The following is a 20,944-nucleotide window of genomic DNA, read 5'->3' as shown; positions in this document are numbered from 1 at the left end:
TCGGTTATGGCATCATGGATTAAACTACAGCAAAATACCAGTACCGCTTGCATAACGCACTTAGAGAGCGCCCACGCGGGGCCAAAACAACGGAGCCGCAGCAGCGCGAACGGATTCCTGGCAGAAGGAAAGCAAAATGTACCGTGAGCTTATACCGCAGCCCTACGCATTTGAGCCTCTTCAGGAAGGAGGTTCGATGCTACCGCCCAGCGCAGTAATGTTTTCTGGGAATATCTATTCGACGTCGTGCAGTAGTAGTGGCAACTGGGGGCTTCTGATGGATGCACTGTGCGATCAATCAGCAGCGTCCATCGGCAAGTCGCATTATCGCCTCTAAATTTCCCATTACGCCCTGAGGACATTCATCGCGCGAGCTTTCGCACCAAAAACGTGTCCCTAGCATTTATGGTGTTTGAGCAGTGATGGGTGCACAATATTGTACGGCGATCTACGGTTACCACGGGCATTGGGTGGACACCGATGGATCTGTCGAGCGGGGCGGTGGTGACGACACTGCTACATTAACTTAGCTACATCACGAGCATATGTCCAAAACACGCGAGATCGCAAACCGATGTAATCAGAATTAAACGGGGGGTATGCGCGTTTCTTATTGACATGTGGCAAGGCTGTGTGAATATTGGCGCGTGCAACTGAATTAGTCTGGTTCGCAGCAGTGTAATTCCACCTGGCCTCCCAGGGTCATTTGACCTCGCAGCATAAAACGTATTACCAATCGTAAAACCTCATTAAAAACAATTCACTGATTTCTTCCGCCATTCCCTATTACCGTAAGGCTGAAAACGGCTGTGGACTCGCCTTCTCCTTCCGTTCGAACAGCAAATAAGAGCGAATGTTAAAAGACACTTCAGTGACTTTCAGTGACCGTTGATGGAGCCTCGCCGGCCAGAAACATCCCAGCCAGCAGTCTTTGAGGTCTCCCCGCTTCCGCTCTTCTCAGTTGGCTTTATTCATGTTTAGTTACTTTCCGCCGATGATTTGTCGTGCAGACGACAAACTGTCCGTTACCTGCCTGCTATATTCCCGACTTGAAGATAGCGGTGACAGACTTGGCCTTACAACGGGTCGACTGCGGTTGGCCGCCACGCGACTCGTTTGCATGGCGCACGCATTGGTGAATAGCTTACGTAAACGGTACAAGCCGCCGTGTAGTATGTACACGCGTTACAGATGTGCTACAGGGGGGGATTACGAGGATCCACGACGCACACATGCCAGCGCCAACGTTCGGATACACCAACGACGATGAAGAGTAACACGCCAAGGTCTCGTTTTTACCAGCTGCGCGGTCGCAACTCACGCACCCACAGTAAGCACACCATGCCCCGTCCTCTTCTGCAAGCTGCGCGCGCCGACTCGCTCTCCATACAGGCTCGCGCCGTGATAATACATCTAAGGGCTAAATAATAGTGATAATTACTCCTGGTAGCGCCACACAATTTTGTCGCCTTCCTACCGCACCGCACGGACTGAACAATAACAACGCGACGATCACATGGAGGCGCGGGCCGCTGCCGGCGGCAGCGGCGACAGCGGCGGCGGCGGCGGCGATGGCCTAGACGGCAGTGCGTGGCGCGCGTCCGGGCCGACCACACTGTCCCTGGGCCGCCCGCCCGCGCTGTCGGCTGGGCGGCGGCGCACCGCTAATGGAATGGTTCTCCCCGCCCGGCCGGCGCGCTCACATCGAGTAGCCCTGGTAGCCGGGCATGGCGGCGGCCGGCTGGCCATACGGCCCGTTCTGGTAGACGGGCGGCGCGCCGTAGGCGCCAGGCGCGGCGGCGCCCGGGTAGCCGGGCTGCGGGGGCATCATGCCGCCCGGGCCGGCCGTCAGCATCAGCTGCGGCTCTGTAACGAGCGACACACGGCGTCACCGCGCGGCACGGCACGGTACATATCGGCATCGGCCGCGCCTCTGCATCATGGGGCACAGACGACGCCACCTAGAGTTACGGCACAGCACAGCACAGCACAGCACAGCACAGCACAGCACAGCACAGCACAGCACAGCACAGCACAGCACAGCACAGCACGGCACGGCACGGCACGGCACGAAATGGCACGGCACAGCACGGCGTCGCCCGAGCGGTGACGGCCGGGAGGCAGATGACGTTCCGTCTGGGCAGAACCGCGCCCTACGCATTGTGCTGGAGGTCGGCATAGCTGAGCGGCCACCCGTTTTTATCCACCCACGCAGCTGAAGTGGCCACGGCCACGAAGGCAGCACACAACAGTCGACGGAACCCGAACCAGTTCCGGCCACGGAGCAGCGGTGTCCCACCAGCCGATGATTCCGTGTCAGGACTGAGCATACGCCAACAAACTCCTGATGCCGAAGCACAAGACAAGGACGCGCACGGTGGTAACTACCGGAGCGCTGCTTGCGAGCCGTAGTGCTCGGCTGAGGCTCAGCCTAACGTTAGGACCCAGCCGTTCAGTAGGCCTGACACGCCATTCAAATATGTAGACAAGGGGACCCCGAATATTCGACCATCAAAGCACCAGGCTCTTCGCACTAGGCACGTCAGTCGCATGGGTAAGACGAATGTTCATGGTCGCAACAAGTGTCGCTACCATGGTGTCATTTGTGTATACCTCGTTCTGTTTTTGTTTTTGACGGCACGCATTGTGATGACTCGACAAAAGGCAAAGACACGGAATTCCGCTCCCATACGTCCAGGCACATCCGCTGTGATAAACTTGCAGGAAGTTCGGTCCCAAGTGAACAAAGACGTCACCGGAATCAGTTGTCGCGGTCAGCGGTACTAGACGCTTCCAAGCTCAGTTAGAAATTACGAACGCCTCTGGACCAGACCACTAGCATCGAATCCTTCCACATCAACGGGAATGCCACGCAGGCTACAAACCACCTTTCACCCAAACCAAGACGAAACAGATGGCAGTAAATGGATGGCAGTGACCCGCTGGAGAAAACCTGAATGATACCAGATGTAAATGCCCGAGTTTTACCGCATCAACCAACTCATGGAGGCGCTAAGCAATTTCAAGATCGCGAGTCTAACAACCAGCCGATGCTATCATTCGCGGGACGCAGCAAATCCCAGCGTGGGGAGGATTCGGGACTCACTGAGCAGAAATGTATCGCACTAAGGCTGGACAATATGGTGGGAAGGTGACAGCTATGGACCGGGGATATCTTCATCCACTATGCGCCGTGTCCACATCCACTGTAAGATAAAGTCAAAACCTTTCGGCAAACACGCACGTGTCACGTGTCTCATCTGTAACTATGATGGACTTTGCTCTTCTGCATTGAATGCTAGGACACTCATGGCAGGCTGATTTAATAATCCGTGGCCCACTAAGGAGCGCGATAAACTAGGACGTCGGATTTGAGAGGGCATCAGAACAATGTTTCGCTAAGCCTGTAGTGGGTGCGGGTGTCGGGCTTCTTCTGTTAACACAGAATTTGTCGCAATGGATCAACCCCGGCTTTACCATTCATGAACATGACCACCGCCTAGTTGCTACATACTCTGCCACTTATGATATCACATTAGCCCTGAAGGCTTATCGGGGGCCGAGGGCGGGAGGCTCGAGGAGCGACCTTGTGAATCGACGCGGCCATTGCAGCGGAACAGGCATATGAACAAAACCTCACACACAAATTCAGCGCTCTAGCGTGATTTTTTATGGAGGTAAACTGTCTGTACACATTCGAAAAACTTTGAGACGCTGCAGAAAAACCTGAACATAAAACACATGTACCTAAGATGAGGTGAATCTCCTTCCAGACACGTCAATACTGTTGGCAAAATGCATTAGTGCTACCGCATCAACATCTGTGCATATAGTCCAAGTAGCCAGAAGAAAGCGTTCTAATAGGTAATTAAGTGCAAGAGAGTCATGAGAAAGCCATAGGAATAGGTGCAACAATGCATCTTCCCAAACCTTCATGGCAGTCTGGAGAGACTCTCCGTTTAGTCCACAACTCCATTCAAGCCTATCTAAAAAGGCGAATCCAAAATCCAAACGCCTCTCAAAGCGTCGCCAACCGACCGTCCGGCGCCTCGCCCGCTACAAGGCGCTCATATCGCTCCGGTGCCGTGAAACACGTCCAGCGGAGCCAACCGGGCGGGGCGGGGCAGGCCGGCCCCGGCGCATGCGTGACCGCCGGTCGGCCGGCGGCCGGCGGCTCATGCTGTAAGGCGCGGCAGCCGCCCGTGCAGGAGCGTCGGACGGCGGAGGAGCGGGCGGGCGGGGAGGCGGCGCGGGAGAGACAGGCACGACAGACGGAGAAGGCGCGGCCGTCCATATTACCGGGGCGGGGCGGGCGGGCGGACGGGCGGGTGGGCGGGCGGGCGGCTAGGCGCTGTAACTAGCGTGGCCCGACGCCGGCAGACCGGCCGTGAGCATCAGCGTCTGGCCGTCGGCTGCAGACAGGCCCGGGAGTCACACACACCGGCCCCGCGCAAGTGGCGGCGCGCGGCGGGCACGGCGCCAGCCGTACGGCACGAAACCACGCCGCGGCGCGACCGCAAAACAAACACTCCGGCCGAGATTCCCACCACACAGGCAGCATTGTCTGAAAAATACTGTCCGTGAAAACTGCACGACGTTGGTGTCCCACCTCAATCCATTCCACCATCACAACCGTCATTCTATGCGAGGCAATCATTCAGCATTTTCGTCCTCTCATCAGACCAGTATTTCCACTCTCCTATGAGAAGCAGACTGCGACTTATGTGCAGACATCCCCCGATCACACTGACAGCCAGTGGTGCATGTCTGGGAGCGGGTACTTACGCATCATCATCGTCTTTTGTTCGCCAGTGCTGCTCTCCTCCTCTGCCCTCGTAACTTCCGCCTCCTCCAGCTTCTTGATCTGCCCGACAGCAAGTCACCTAGTCAGCTCCGTCACGTATCTACAGCACCACGCATACACAAGCTGAAGCCGGAGCTCCGGAGCGCGCAGCCCACCCACGGCTCCTGATTACAGCCAGTCTCACGACCGCATTGCTCCAGTCTGTCGGCCGCTCCCCAGCCCACTGCTCCAGCAGACTACCGCTGGTGGGTGCCAGTCAGGCGAGTTCCAGCCGACAGCTGAACGCCGCAGTGTGGGCGCCGCCCTGCCCTCGGCCGAACAGCCACCGAGCCTGGCTCTCTCACCCGGCCAGAGTATTCCTTGAGGACCTGCACCATGTACGGCATGGCCACGCCCATGATGTTGTTGCGCCAGGCCAGCTCGAGCACCACGTCCGGCTCCAGCAGGTCGTAGCACTGGAAGAGGCAGGCGCCGAAGCAGTCGAAGTTGCGCTGTGCCAGGAACCAGTCGAGCAGCTCCGCCGCCATCTCGGGACGCTTCGACTCGGCCGCGTACTCCACGGCGTCCTGTGGCACGGGCGGGTCACGGTCACGGTCACGGTCAGCGCCGGGCGGCAGTGCGCGGCGCCGCGCGGGCCGCCCCGGTGCCGAACACGCGCAAATACCGCGGGGCCTGGACTTCAGTCAGCTCGGGGCAGCGACGGCCGCTAACAGCAGACACGCACACAGTCCGCACTTGAATCAATCATGCTGTGCTTTCATACATCAGCCCCCCCCCCGCCCCTCCACACACGTACATGACACAAAACAACGCCGGCGCTGGGGGCTGCTTTCTAAACGCGCGACCCCACACAGGGCATGTGTGAGAGACACACCCAAAAGACGTCAGCAGTGCACGACAGCCAGGCTGGCACACAGAAGCGTCGAGCGCGCTGCAACGACCGCGCGACCACCCACCTTGTACAGCTTGTCCTTCTTGCATAGCTCTATGCTCTGCTTCCAACGGTTGTTGCCCTTGTAGAGGTAGCCGGCGATCCGGCGGAACTCGATCAGGTCGTGCTTCTCCATCTGCTGCGCCAGCGTGATGTTGTCGAAGTTGTCGAAGGCGTCAATGGAGGCGCGCAGGCCACCGAAGTCGTCCTCTTCGATCAGCAGGCTGTTGAGCGCCTCATTGATGGCCTTGTTGTTGAGCGACTGCACCGAGCGCAGGTAAGGCTTCACCAGCTTCAGGTGCCCGTTCTTGCGGAAGAAGTTGACGGAGCGCGTGTGGTCCATGCGCGGCGACAAAACGAGCAGCAAGTCATTCAGCAGCATCGGCTTGAACTCGAGGTAGAAGTTGATGGCGCGGTAGTACAGCTCGATGTTGGCCACCTTGGTGATGATGTCCTTGAAGTGCGACTCGCGCCAGGCGGCCGTCGGGTGCGCGATCATGGTGAGCACGGCGTTGTCATATTCCTCGTACTTGTCATACAGGAAGACCAGCTCTGACCACAGGTGCGCCTGCTCGGCGGCGCGCAGCACCTTTGGGATGTTCAGCCGCGACCAGAAGAGCTCCAGGTGCTCGCGCATCTTGTCCGGCTTGTACTTGGAGTAGAGGATGGCCAGCTCGGTGAACATGCCCATGTGAGCGCGCTCCAGCCCGAGCGCCGCCTCTAGCAGGCTGATGAGCTCCTCGAAGTAGCCGCGCTCCTGGTAGAAGTTGATGAGGTCCTCTAGCTCGTCGGCGTGCACCACGATGTGCAGGCCGCACATCTGCGCCAGACGGAACTCCTCGCTCTCCACGCACGCGAAGCACACCTCCTTCCAGGTGCGCGTGCTGCAACACACGCGATCACGGGCTAGTCTCAGCGCCGTGCGAGGGTACGGGCCGACACCGCGAGTCCCGCTGAGATCACGCCAGCCCAGAACGCAACGAACTAGCTCGGAGAGGCTGCAATTGTTCACGTGACTTGTTTTGGGACTTCCCCGCTTCCCTCCCGCAATCGGCGATGACTCACTAAAGAAAGAAGACAATTTTTTGTCCATGTAAACGTCCAACTACGCTCACATGACTCAACATCCCTCACATCAATCACAAGATGCCAAACAACGGCGGGGTGTACGCCTCGAGGCCGTACCTGTTGGCTTTTCTCGCGCTGTCCACAGCTCCCTGGAACTCCTTGAGGTTGACCAGCGTGATAGCAAGGCGGGCGAAGTTGGACACGTTGTTGTAGAGCAGCTTGGCGGCCTCGAACATGCCATCGTCGAAACAACGATCGCCGATCTGAAAAAGAGCACATCAGTAGTACGAAAACTCCAACAGTGCACTCACTGTGGCAACTGTAACTGTAAAACTACACCACAGTCGTAAGAAATTGCGTAGATTTGTTGTTCATTGGTGTTTTCGGGCGCGTCGACTGCAGTGGTCATTTTGCGCTCAAAATTGCGAAGAGAACTCACAATTAGCTGGACAAGCAAGACGAGCTGCTTACGTACCCTGCAACCAACACACTACAACGATACGCCAGAATAAACCATGCTGGCATTCAGAAAACACCACAAATATTATGTAACCAAATAACACTGCCACAAATGACAGGTCAGCATGCTGGAATACCAATCCTTCGGACACGACCGGAGAAGACCAGTCCAGTTTTCTCGAGCCTCTGCTAAAATCAGCCGATGGTGGGCGTCCCTGCACCTACAGCTCCCCACCCCACCTCCTCACCACTGACCTTCTGGATGTCGGCGTGGTTGGGCTGAGCGATGAACTCCTCGAGGTCGGCCAGCCGGTTGGTCTTGGCGTACGCGTAGATAAGCTCGGACTCGATGAACGACTCGCGCGACTTCTTGCGCGCCATCTGCAGGTAGCGCACCAGCTCCTCCCAGGTGTCGAGCCGATGGGCGGCCTCCACAACCTCCAAGTAGCTGGTGGGGTCGTCGGCCTTGATGAACGAATCGATTGCCTCCTTCATCATGTCGCGGCCGAGCTGCGCCTTGGCCAGCTGCGACCACACCGACGGCTCGTTGCAACGTTCGGCGAACTCGTACGCCCGGTCTAGGTTGTTGACGTTCTCGATCAGCACCTGCCGGCGGAGGAAGCGGCGTCAGGGACGAGAGCCGTGTCAGGGACGGCGGTAGAATCAGGAACGAGAGTGGCGTAAAAAGCCGTGTCAGGGACGGGGCAGAATCCGGGACGAGAGCGGCATCAGAGAGCCATGTCAGGGACAAAGCCGCGTCAGGTACGGGGGCAGAAGCAGGGACGAGAGCGGCGTCAGGCGCGAGAGCAGACGCGGTGATGAGAGCCGTGTCAGGGACGGGGCAGAATCAGGGACGCGAACAGCGTCACGGACGAGCGGCATCAGAGACGGAAGCGGCATTAGGGATGAGCGATGGCAGAGGAGAACTCTGGCGCCAGGGTGGAAGTGGTGCCAAACAGGGGTCGGGGCGAGCGTTGACGAGGAAGCTCAACGTAAGTGAATCAACCAAAATACTACCATTGTGAGATCGCTACCACAAACGGCTCGGGAAGAATCGCCCATGGTCTGAAGAGCATGCAGCTAGCCGAGGCCAGTCCACCCACCTGCACTGCCGACGAGTTGACGTCGAACTTCTTGAAGATGGCGAACGCCTCCTCGTACAGTTCGCTGCTGATGGCGATGTTGGCGATGTCGGGCGCGTCGTAGTTGTCCAGACGGTTGATGTACTCCATGACGCGGGTGCGGTCGGCCTTGATGGCCGTCAGGATGAGCAGGTTCTGCAGGTTGCGGTGGCTGCTGAATACCGAGTTGTCCAGCACGATCTTCTCCAGCAGCTCGATCAGCTCGTTGGGCAGGTCGGCCGTCATGAAGGCCTTGACGGTGACGGAGATGTCTTCGGGGTCCTGCGTCTCGCTCAGTGCCGTCTGCACCACCTGGTCCATCAGCTGGCGCCGGTACGGGTTGTCCTCTTGCAGTACCTGGTGACGGCGGCGCGGGCCGATCGTCAGCACGGGACGCAGGGCGGCGGGGGCCAGGCGGCCGATGGATGCCGTCAGCGCGCCGGGCAGGCCGGAGCGACCCCACATCCACCCAGCCAGATGACGGCATCCTCATAATGGTAACTCCGCACACTGTGCGCTCGTCAGCAATCTCCACCTTAAATTGCAACACTCCAGGGATTCACCAAGGCTTTGTAGCCTAACTCAGTCATTGCCATCAGGGATTTTACAACACACCCTGATGCTGAGAGTACATGGCGCGTCGCCTTCCTCCCCGACAGCACGGGCCGCTTTTGTACTGCACGTTTGCCAACAATGACGGACTACACGTCAGTTGTTCACTGCTTGATATCAGACTGCAGTTTTAAGTCACACCATGCATAATGTGCACCAGGGACCACAGGCAACCAAAATAATCTAAGATATGCTAGCCTTACGCGAAGACAACACCGTGGTTAATCTGACTGGACCGGCCAGTACATTCGTCCCCGATGTGTTCGGCGCGCTCTCACCTCGGCCCACAGGTCCATGTTGCGCCGGCGCACCAGGTAGCGCGCCTCAGCCTTGAAGAGCGAGTTCTCGTTGCAGTGGGCCACCAGCTCGCGGTCGCACTGTCCACGCTCGTAGGCGACGCATGCCAGGTGCGGGTCGCGCTTCTCGCAGTACTTGCCCACCACCAGGCTGTCGTAGAACTGATTCTCCCTGCGGGCGGCGGGCGGCGCTTGACGGTACCGGTCCACGTCCGCTCCACCACGCGCGCCGCACGCCGGCGCCGCGGTGGGCAGGCCGACCGGGACACGAGAAACAAGCAAGCGCGCACAAGAAGCAAACCCACGTGCCAGCAACACTAACTGAAAGTGAGATGCATGGGACATCCCAGCTAAGTAGCTGAGAGCATTCCGAACGTGCACATACACGCCGCAGTGGACACTCACTTGAGGAAGCGCTCCGGATTGTTGTTGGCGTCAATGTAGATCTTGGCCAGGGCGTTGTGCGTGGCCGGTTCCTGGACGCCCTCGTGGAGGCGGTTCTCGAGCCAGGGCAGCAGCAGCTTCAGCCGGTTACGGTTCTCGACCTCCTCCACCAGCTCGTCGGTGGAGAACTGACCGCGCACCACGATGATGAGCGACTTGATAATGTCCTCCGAGCAGTCGACGTCCAGCAGACCGCCCACCACCACCGGCAGGCGCGACGGGTTCACCTGAAACACCACAGCCAGCCGCGTCAACAAATGCAAATGTCAATCAGCAGCCGACAGGGATGAAAAATCGTACTGGCTGCGTCGTCATCACCGGGGTTTTAGCACGCACTCAGCTGCTGGGCCACGTGACATAGCCGGCCCTTCAGTCCGGCAGGAAGGGCGGACGCCAGGGGAAATCGAATCCCACTTTACTTTGGATTCCCAAACGTGCAGCTTAACCACAGCGCTGTCGGCAGCCCCCGTACTGGCTCCGTATCGGTCACGATTTACATGACTATATGATTAGACATGGCAAGGTGCGGCTGGTATCGGCTTTCAATGCCAGACGCAGGCCGAGAGTTGCCCGCGCCGACAGACTGTCGGCACTGTCAGCTCAAGCACTGTTCCAGCACGGCCAGCACCCACTCAGTACTAGTGCACAGTGCCATGACGTCAAAATCCTGTGTTTCTGGCGATAATCTTGATCCAGCGATAGAAACAAACCTTACTATGTAGGTTTTACTTATGAAATGATTCACCTTTCTTTTTGGGGAGAGGCAGGGCTAGTCGACTGTTTTGACTGATAACATCATATTGCAAGTTTTCAAACAGAGCTGTAGTGACTACATGATGCTATGGTGATCATAGACCTTAACGACATTATCTTTGACCACACTAGTGTTGTGTATAACAATAGCAGTGCTGCAACAGAGTGCAAGTCAATATGTGAGCCATCACCCACAGAGCAAAATAGCGATATAACGTGCGTGTAACGGCGGAGGTACGCATGCCAGTAATGCCTGGATCCACGGCCGACCGACCTTCTGCACGTAGATCTCGATGTACTTTTGCAGATTGTTTCTGTACAGGTACAGCACCAGGTCGTGGACGAAGTCGAACCGGTCACACACGATGATGAGCGGCAGCTGGTCGGTCAGCTTCGCCTCCTTCAGGAAGTTCTTCACCCGCTCCGGATTGTAGCAGTTGGACTCGCGGCAGATACGCTCCACTTCCTTGATCTGGCCAGTTTTGCAGGCAGCCTGCCAACATCAAAAACAGAGGGTAAACATAAAACGCAGTCTTCAGCATAGCTTAACAGAACTTGCTGCCCTGGTGGTCAAATGGGCGGAAACCGGGCCCACGACCGTTAACTGACAGGCGCCTTAAGGTCACAATTCCATGTTCGCGCCCCAAGTATTCTAACCATCAATCTCCACGCTTTCGCCGGAGGGGATCAACGGAGTAAAACCATCCTCTCCCCACCAACTCCAGATGGGAGAAAACCCTTTACAAGGGACGGATCCGGTGAGGCGCTACATGAAACAGCAAACGTTTCCCCGCAGTCCAAACTGCGTGCCTAAAACACCGGGAAGAATAAGCCGTAGTTTGGATGCGTGGGGAAGGGACCAGTGTCGGCGCAACAAGCCAGGCTTAGCGAGGACTATAATCCAAACGTCATCCCATGGCAAGACATCCGGTCACAGAAGTTTCCACGCTCTCTCATCGACAACCGGTGCGCGCAGGCCTCCGTCAGCTGCGGTACTTTACCTGGATGTATTTGAAGTGCACCTCTGGCTCCTGGCTAAAGTTGACGATAGAGCCCAGGAAGTAGAACAGGCCCTCGTACGACTTGAACGACTCGAACAGGTCCATCAGCTGCGTGGTGCCCAGCTGCTCGTAGTACTTGGTGGCGATCTGGACGCCGATCTGCAGGTTCTGCCGGATGTTGGCCTGTAGCATGGCCTTGAGGCACTCAAGCGAGTCCTCCACCGACAGCGTGCCGAAGAAGTTGACCAGCCACTCGGGGTTGAGCATGTGCGTGTGGACCACGGCGCGCTTGATGTCGTACTGGTCCGTGTAGTGCTCGAGCGCGCGCTGCAGCAGGCCAGCCTTCTCGCAGAGCTGCGCGATGTGCGGCCGGTCGTAGTGCGTGAACATCTGGTTGCCGAGGATGGCGTCGGCCACCTGCGGCGCTGACATCAGGTTCATCTCCAACAGGCGCGTCTGCAGTGGGCCCTCGGCCGGCCGGTTGTTCTTGAGCGCGTCCAGCAGGAACGCCGTGCACTGCTGCACCATGTTCTGCTCCATGAACACGTCAACGATCTGGTTGATGTCGGCCAACGGCTCGTCGTCCTGCACCAGCATCTGCGCGAACGCCGCGCCCTGGTCCGGATTGACGCGCATCACGTTGCGCAGAAGGAAGACGTAGTCGGGCGTGTAGCCCACCTTCTTAGCGTACAGCACGATCTTCTGGTACTGCCCTGTTTCGGCGAAACACTGGATCACCTTGTTGGGCACGTTGGCGCGCAGGTACACGGAGAGGGCCATGGTGGGGTCGGCCTGCTTGACCAGGTCTCCCAGTTCCTCGGTGCACTCGAGCTTCTCCTCCTTGAGCCACTTCTCCAGCAGCTGCTTGCGGCCCTGCTGCAGCACTGGCCGGCACAGCTCCAGCGACTCGAACTTGTTCAGCCGGCCCTGGTCCAGCAGAATGCCGAAGTACTGCAGCAGCGGCGACGACTGCCCCGGCTGTGTTGGCACCTGCTGGAACCGCTGGATGGTCTCGCGCGTCCGCAGAATACCCTTCGGAGCGTTGGCGGCCACCTGTCGACAGGTACAGCTGGTTAAGCGCTGGTTCAAAGCTCCAGTCAAGCATTATTTATGGAACTAACAGCTTTTGATGATCGGCCAAAGACAACAAAACATAACGCAATACCATAGCAGCAAATGTGCATCCTAAGCCTACATGAACAGGCATCAAACAATGCAGGTCCATCAAAACGCGTGAGCACACTGCGCGACCTACGCCTACGTACCTTGGCGGCTTCGGCGTACTGGCCGGACTGGAAGAGGTTGTTGAACTTCCTGACGAAGAGGTCCTCGGCGCCGGCCAGGTTGTTCCTCACCGAGATGCGCAGCGCCAGATCCGGGTTCTGCAGCACATTGTTGATGTACGGGATGACGTTCTCCTCGTCGACGCTGACCGACAGCACCTGGCCCTTGCGGTTGACACCGATGATGCCGCTGGTGGCCTCGTGCGCCGCCGTCACGAAGATGGTATCGCTACTGATGCGGTTCATGTAGAGGCAGGTGCCCGTCTCGACGTCATACAGGTGGATGTAGCCGTACTTGGTCACCAGGTAGACAGTGTCGTACTTCTGACTGATCTGCATGGCTACGGGGAAGTCGCTGGCCGCCTCCGTCGGGAAAAACACATCCACCGCCTTCTTGGTGAACGGCTGGTTGCCTGGCGCCGGCTGGCCCACCTCGATTATGTGCAGCTGAAACATGGGCAGCCGTGGCACTGCGCTGGTACACAGGTATGTTGCCGTGGGACTGAAACACGGACGATCCAGGCGTAGCGCTGACGACGTTCACTTAATAAGCGACTGACACAACGCCGGTCATAAAGGACGGGTGACATAATGGGGCAATCAACTATGAGTTACCCAGTCCCAAGGCAAGTCCCTCACTCTCAACCGCTGTGTCGGGGTAGTCGCCTGTGACGTAACAAGTCCCCCAAGCCGGCTTACGGTCGTTCGTGTGTGACGTAACCGCATGCAACGTGACAGATAACTGCATCGCAACGTCGCTATCCCATGAAGTATTGGACTCTGATAAACTGCATCAGTGTTAACAGCCCTGATAACCACTTTATCCGTCAACTACGACAAACTGCTGCCAGATTCCTGCTGCGACGCAATGTGGCAGAGCGCTATTGCGTGAGAGGCAAGACTTTCAGCATCACAAAAAAACGAACAGCCGCAGTAGCAAGCAGAAACAAGCTTCCATGTATCCTCAGCTGCGCCGCATTTTCCGAATGAGCGCGGGTCGCCGTTACCGAGAAATCTGTCCCTCAACCCCAGCCGCACTCGTCCCGTCCCCGGAACACGAGCCCACCACGGCTGGCGCCAGCACGCCGTCGGCATGGGCGTCGAGCGCGGCCGCTCGGCCGGCCACCGTGACGCACCTTGCCGCCGGTGGCACTGCGGACGGCGAAGCAGAACAGCGTGGACGGCTCCGGGTTGCCCTCCATCTTGAACTGGGTGAAGGCGGCCGCGTGACCCTCGATCGGCTGACTGACCTTCCGTTCCACCGAGTACAGCTGCATCGCGCCCACCACCCGGTTTTGCTGCAAACGACCACAATCAGCTCTGCCGTTCAAGCGATCGGGCTCGATAACCTGGACAGCCACTGCACAAAATGCACGCCAGCTTATTTCGTGCTGCTCTTCAGCAATCACACAGTACACCAAGAGAAACAACGAAGTTATAAGGTTCGAGTTGAAAATTCAGTTTACGTGACGGAGACAGACACGTGTGTTGCAGCCGGGTGCGTTACCAGCTCGATGGGGATGCTTGTGTCCGAGAACGCGCCCCCCGACACATGATGTCCGAGATGGCGCCCCCGACACATCTTATACGAGATGGCGCTCCCGACACATGCCGTCCAAAATGGCGCTCCCGACACATGTCCGAGAACGCGCCCCCGACGCATGTTGTCCGAGAAGGTCCTCCGACACATGTCTGAGAAGGCCCTCCAGCACATGTTGTCCGAGAAGGTCCTCCGACACATGTCCGAGAAGGCCCTCCAGCACATGTTGTCCGAGAAGGCGCATCCCGACACACGTTGTCCGAGAAGGCACCTCCGACACATGTCGTCCAAGAAGACGCCCCTGACACGTGGCATCCGAGGAGGCGCCCCCCGCCACACAAGAGCGTCACGTCAGCTGACCTGGGCCGAGATGCCAACCAGCAGCAGCCAGTTGAGCTTGTGGTCGGTCCGGTAGTTGATGATCTGACAGCCCGTCAGCGTGGAGTGGCGATCAAACATTTTCAGCGGCTGTGAGTCACCTGGCCAACACCAAACAAGTCATCACACGCAATGTGGCATGAAGCGAAATATCCAAACTATTGAGATTCATTACAGCAAGGGAATTGAGACCTGCATATCCACGAATATACACATACATGCTGTGGATATGTGTCATATGTGTCACATGGATATGTGTGGATGTGTCATATCCACAAATCATATCTGCATATCCACCTCACTGTGCATATAAACAAATGTACAAGATGATGTGAGCTAACAGCACATCAGATGCCCACAAATCACCCAAAACAAACAATTTCCAAGCTGTTCACTGATATCAATGTGCTGATGAACTGATTGTGCCTTACCTTCCATGCTCCAGTGGAAGACAGATGTTTCTGTGATGATTGCCACTGTGTTTATGTTGATCCACTTCCAGAATACAACCTCCTCTGACATTGTGTGGGCCTTCACCTTGCTCTTCATCTCTATATTGAAGATTTGTAATGTCTTGGCAGCTGAAAGGAAACAATGTTCAGGGAAGATCCCAACACTTGCATTACATTGTACAATGAAGGAGGTGTTAGTTTTCAAGACTCAATTTGGCTGATAGATGTCATAATTACTTGGTGTTGAATGTCAGTTAGAAATGAAAGAACATTTCAGTATGGCTCAACACTTTCCCATGGCATAATTGTCTTGCAGAATGCCAGGAAAGTCATGCTAATCTTGACATTTACACTAGCTTTCTGGATGAGAATGCTCACCTTTGAGGGCAATAACTTTGCTGCCTGGGTTCATGATGGCCGAGTCCGCCGAAATTGGTCGCCGGATGGGGTTGCTGGTGTCTGCCATGTCAATGATGACCACCTGGGCAGTCTCTCCCACCTTCTCCCTCACACAGATGAACTTGTCTGACTCCATGGTCAACATGTTGAACCCAATGTTGGAAGCATTGATACCCACATTGGTAAGCTGTAACACACAGAAGCACCAAACTGACAATACATTCCACTATCACCTACACAATGATGAGAATATGGTGGAGTTTATACTGGTCAATCATATTATCAGGCTGGGTATCCTAATAAAATGATACACCTTATGTTGTGTTTTAAATTTCAGACACAACTGGTAGCTGAAGTGCATTACATTTGAATCATGACTCATTTTACAATCCTTGATCCACAGTGATATTTGGATGCAGATGATTGGAATGTTCCTTAGGCATAACTATTGTATGAAAGACTGTGTGATCAATAACTATTAGGGTCATGCAAGTGTAGCATTTTTCCAGCACTCCAATTTTCATATCCAATCTACATGGCTTCAAACAAGTTACCTGTTGATTGTATACCTGCACAACTGTTTCCTTTGTGACCATGCAGCAACAAAATGTGAGACATTGGTGGCACTGCCTAATGACCACACCTGGTATCTGTCAAACTAGAGGTGTAGTTTCTTTACAGGATATAAGTACTCTTGTTCAGACTCCAAAATGTGTCTTATCCTATAAACTCTTGTGGCTTACTACTTCTACCACAGTAAAAAAGAGCACCTACTGAAAATGTGAAAGAAATGTGTTCAAGGCCCTACTTGGCCCATCTATCACCTGAAGTGCAAGTTGGAAAAAGACAGTATGAAGTTGCAAGCCTCTGGGAGCCTCAGCATCAGCATTTAACATTGGCAGACAAAATTCATAGCTGCATGAAACATTGCACACCAGCATCAAGCCACAGCACTCTTGAGACAAACTTGCAGTGACCAAAATTATCCAGAAGAAAGACACTCAAAACACAGGCAGGTGGCAAACCAGAATTGTCTAGAAAATACACTGCACAGGTCATCCAGTTGTAGGCAAGCTAGAAAAATGTCAATGGAAGGACACATAAAGATCCTGTCATGGATGATCCCATCACCTGAGCAGAAAATTGTATCTGTATATGTATGGAGGTTTGAGATGAAAACACTGACCAATAAGTTATTGGAATGGTTATACTCAAGCATCAAGACTTGCTAGATCCCGTACAAGTAGATATTTTGGAGGCTGTAGATGCATAATTCAGAATATATTAGCTTCATCTTGAATCTAGTTAACACCATAAAAGATGCTCTGTATCCAAAAACAACGACAAAAACAAAAACAATGAGAAGTGCTACACTACCTGGGAACAGACCAAGGTTTCTGTCAAGTGCAGTGCAGACTACATATCCAGAACACATGTGCATGACCACCATATAAGTGCTCTTCCTACCCAAAAAGTCAGATTTATCCACAATATATCATGTTTTTAATTTTTAATTTTTTTATAAATTTGGTCCAAATCCTTTAAATGGATGGATTTCTGGGATCAGCGCTCATGCTAAGCAGTGCTTGTGGTGTGAGCCCTGACCCCCACCATCCGATCGCGCAGTTCCAGGCAACGGCAATATTTAGTGGCGAAAGCTTTACGTGCCGCGATGCTCGGCACGGTCCGTCCTGCCCTCTGACGTCAACTGACCTTTAGCGCGACCGCTGCCACCGGCCGCAGGCCATACCTGCCAAGGGCAAATAGCGAGCGCCCTAAAGCGACTCGAACCCATCCCGCAACGGATGGGTGGGTCGGAATGCGGGCACTCTAACCAACTGAGCCACCGGGATGGACAAATTGAGCAATCACCAAGAAATTATCAGCTACTCTTTTATATTGACTCAACGAGGCAACTGTGGACCTAAGAGTGATTGGAAATGTGCTAGATTTTTTTAATTGCGCAACCACCAAGAAATAATTAGCCACTCTTTTATATTGCCTTAACAAGGCAACTGCGGACCTTAATGTGATTGGAAATATGTTAGATTTTATGTTAGATGCATAGTTGCTAGACATTTGGGAGATAAGGCAACCTGCCTGCTTGTTGGATGCCTCTGATGCATAAAATGACCACAAGGGTTTACAGAACTTTGCTCCCATTCACAGTGCTCCAAACACAAGAAAAAAACAAATAAGAAGATAGCTGCAGATTTTTTAATATTTGCACACTATGGACAACCGGACAACAGAATTTCACACTGAATAGATAGGCAGTGAAAACAGCTAGCACTTATGTTAGTCCACAACCTCCGCTCAGCCATGCCTCCCAACCAGTGCCTTGAGGGTGGATAAGTGAGGTGCAGTAACTTCTTGGAAGCCAGAGCACTGAAATACTGGAATCACTGCTGGCCTACTGGCTGGTCCTACACCAACACAGGCATGTAAACCCACTTAGCACATTGTTCTCCTGGTTGTATGCTTGATAGGGCACTCTGCCACTCACTTTAAGTGTGCCTCTATGAATCATTTTCAGTCCATTCAACAGCATTTGATCATCTGCCTGGTGTCACAATTATTTGTACTGCTTCTGGCAGGGATCATGAAACACTTAACCTGGATTCCCACCTTGAACCTGCACAATTTAGCACACTTGTCACAGATACATGCTGTGGTCCTGACATAACCAGAGATGGTGCAGCAGGGGGGGGGGGAAGAGTATGTTTTCCACCACCCAATCTTTGAAAGCCCCTTTTTTCCCAACTACAGGGTTCATAACTTCCTCTAGACTGCCAAAATTCAGATCAAGGAAGCCTCCTATAACTGAGCTACAGAGCAATAAAGTAGGCTTACAACATCATTTTCTACCTCAAGAAGCTTGTTTTCTGGTTCATACTGCCACTTTTGTGAATACAGTATCACATGCTCTAGATCAGAAGGCACAATGCTGTGTTAAGGAGGCCCCTAACCTGGCTCAGGCTGCTCTTATAAACTAGTAAGCCCATTCTGAATTGGAGGACACCCTCTTTATTCCGGAGCCCCATTTCTGGAACTGGAGGCCTCTACATGCATCAGAATATGACTGTTCTAAGGCAGAATGCCCTGTTTTGTAATAGATGGCCTTTAGCTAGATTTAGAACCCTGTGCACTGGAAGCCAATTCTTCCCATGACTTATTCTACAGCAGCCACATACACATATGTGATCCATGGAGCCACGACCATGGAGGTGAAAACATGTAATAGGTTGTCTGAACTGATTCAGGTCAGGCTGAGTTTTTGGTAGTTTTACCATGAAACAATGCATTGCCACTACCATATCTTCAATGCATTGGGTGGCAAACCCCACACCCGGGCTCTCTCTGGTATTGTGTGATCCCATAGAATGAGTAAGAAAGAGAAGCTCCCAAATTAATGCTATAGGCATCTTCATGAACAGGATCATGTATTTAATGCACTCAGTTGATGTCTGTTTACTGGCCAACATTTTATTTTGTGGCTATTTTAAGAGCATCTATCCAAAGTACTGACAATCTGTAGAAATGATAGTTAAAACTAGGACACCCCTTTCCCATCTCATCTTATTGATATCTTTATCATCAATTGAAGCATTTTCTGATCCTCAAACTGACTGGCAGGACCTCTTTTAGGATAGCATAATGCTAAGATATACAAATCATCTTCCAGGGTTCCAAATTAAGTGTACCACATAAATAAACTTTTCATTCAAAAATTGTTGTATGCCCTTAAACCAGGCAGTTAATTTTATATTTCAACTAAAGTAACTTATGTAATTGATATGGTTTAATCATTTTCACACTTAGCACATATCATCACAGGTACTAAGACATGTTCTATTTGCCCATGGTACCCCCAAGAATTGTGGGTGGTTCTATTCAGACCATATTGGTACCCTCAATCCAGTCTGCAAAAAAACTCCATACACTATTTTAGATGCTTATGTGACATCAGTATGCTAAGCCTCTTGCTTGTGTGCATCAAACTATGGCCAGACTAAATTGCATTGAATTTTCATTTCATGTAGGCATGAAAAATGCTTAAGGAGTATTTTGATTAGAATTACCTTTCCAACACCATGGCTTCAAGCATCAATGGCTGTATGCTGAAAGTTGCATTAACTGTACCACACTTTGATTACATTTTGGGCATAAATGCACTGAAATTTATGGAGCAATGTCTCTGCTACAATGAACATGTTTAGCACATCATGAACTTTTAGCAGCCAGGCCCAAAAGCACTGAGCATGTCATTTCTGATACACAGTGCATTAGGTTAAGGAAAACAACATCGGTAAAAACACCATAGCTACATTCTGGAATAAATAGATGCAACTAACACAGATAACATCACAACTATTAGCTTCTATCAAATTTCGACAACCATCTCTGTGTCCCTGCACCCCGCACAATAAACCTAAGAAAAGACTAACCTGCAAATGTTCCTGGAATTTGATAGGAAGAATTTGGGCCATGGTGAGGCGCTTGGTAGGGTCTTGGTGATCTTAACCCCGCTTGCAGCCCTTGAAGTCGTAACACTGGTCACTGCCTCTTCACCAAATTAATTACTTATGAAAAACGTCACACACCACTCCCACAATCCGCCAGCCGCCGGCTGCCGCTATTCCCTGTCATCAGCACAACTGCATGGAATTACGAAATTGTCCAATTCTTCGTAACAAAGTCACATGAGAAAACAAATTTCGAGGCTCAATTTTATATCTCACTGCATTATTCTGTCTTTAAAAGCTGTAAATAGAGGCAAAAAGTCTATTGGAAATATACTACATTCTTTCGTACTGATAACAAATTACCAGCGCAAGATTATTCGGTTGCCAACGTTTACGCCCCCAGAATTCATCATAATGGCGTCCGAATTTGCAATTAGATATCACACCTACACCGAAGAGGTGCCAAGCTCAAAAGATATCCTTTCTCCACATATTTATTTTGATACAAATTCAAGCTTAATGTATATATCTCAACTTTGTTAGGTGAAGACAAAAATTGCCTTTATAGACAATGCAGCTAAATCAAAATGCACAAATACACTGCAAGACTCAGGAAATACATTACCAAAATTTCTAGAGCTGAAAACGACTTTGGCCGACAAATAAAGGAATAGATTCTAAGATTGAGATCAACTCCAAGCTTCTTTTGTCATATACAGACCCATTCTGAACGTGTACAAACAATACAACTAACCCTACGCACCCGAGATACTTCTGAAAAATCAGGGTGTCGCAGCATGGGTTGATTTGCTGAGATTTTTCTTCCAATTTTTTTAAGGATGATGTGGGTGAAAAATTGGGTACGCTTTCCCCGCTACCTGCATCTTGAGGCTCCGGCCTTAATAACTATGTTGATTAACAGTACGCAAGATGTTTC

At 53.1% G+C, this 20,944-nt stretch overlaps 1 protein-coding gene across 2 annotated transcripts; it reads right to left on the bottom strand.

Annotated features, from left to right (window-relative positions):
* Positions 1-1,412: 1,412 nt before the first annotated feature.
* Positions 1,413-20,138, bottom strand: LOC119111751 (clathrin heavy chain). Of its 2 annotated transcripts, none has more exons than XM_037235560.1 (17): positions 19,990-20,138; positions 15,521-15,728; positions 15,122-15,271; positions 14,673-14,791; positions 13,909-14,070; positions 12,755-13,219; positions 11,490-12,542; positions 10,763-10,981; positions 9,697-9,962; positions 9,274-9,463; positions 8,366-8,740; positions 7,518-7,868; positions 6,921-7,066; positions 5,761-6,619; positions 5,149-5,370; positions 4,786-4,864; positions 1,413-1,866 (listed from the first exon to the last, which is right to left on the bottom strand). In XM_037235560.1, exons 1-17 carry the CDS (start codon positions 20,029-20,031, stop codon positions 1,700-1,702), a joined length of 5,073 nt encoding a protein of 1,690 aa, XP_037091455.1. In that variant the 5' UTR covers positions 20,032-20,138; the 3' UTR covers positions 1,413-1,699. The 2 variants fall into 2 exon arrangements, with proteins under 2 accessions (XP_037091455.1, XP_037091456.1); XM_037235561.1 differs by lacking the exon at positions 1,413-1,866 and adding an exon at positions 4,300-4,412.
* Between the last annotated feature and the right edge of the window lie 806 nt (positions 20,139-20,944).

This window comes from Pollicipes pollicipes, unplaced genomic scaffold (assembly GCF_011947565.3).
Source record: "Pollicipes pollicipes isolate AB1234 unplaced genomic scaffold, Ppol_2.1 Scaffold_7261;HRSCAF=8764_pilon_pilon_pilon, whole genome shotgun sequence".
NCBI classification, from domain to species: domain Eukaryota; kingdom Metazoa; phylum Arthropoda; class Thecostraca; order Pollicipedomorpha; family Pollicipedidae; genus Pollicipes; species Pollicipes pollicipes.
Note: the sequence above shows the minus strand (reverse complement) of the source record. Positions and strands in the feature narration are given on the sequence as shown.

What these genes read in the sequence shown, in the direction of transcription:
- LOC119111751 (XM_037235560.1), bottom strand. Translation starts at nt 20,031, where the DNA reads ATGGCCCAAATTCTTCCTATCAAATTCCAGGAACATTTGCAG. An exon ending in ACCACGCCGACATCCAGAAG is followed by an intron (nt 7,067 to 7,517) that starts GTCAGTGGTGAG and finishes GCTCTTTTTCAG; the next exon opens with ATCGGCGATCGTTGTTTCGA. An exon ending in TCAAGGAATACTCTGGCCGG is followed by an intron (nt 4,865 to 5,148) that starts GTGAGAGAGCCA and finishes GCTGTCGGGCAG; the next exon opens with ATCAAGAAGCTGGAGGAGGC.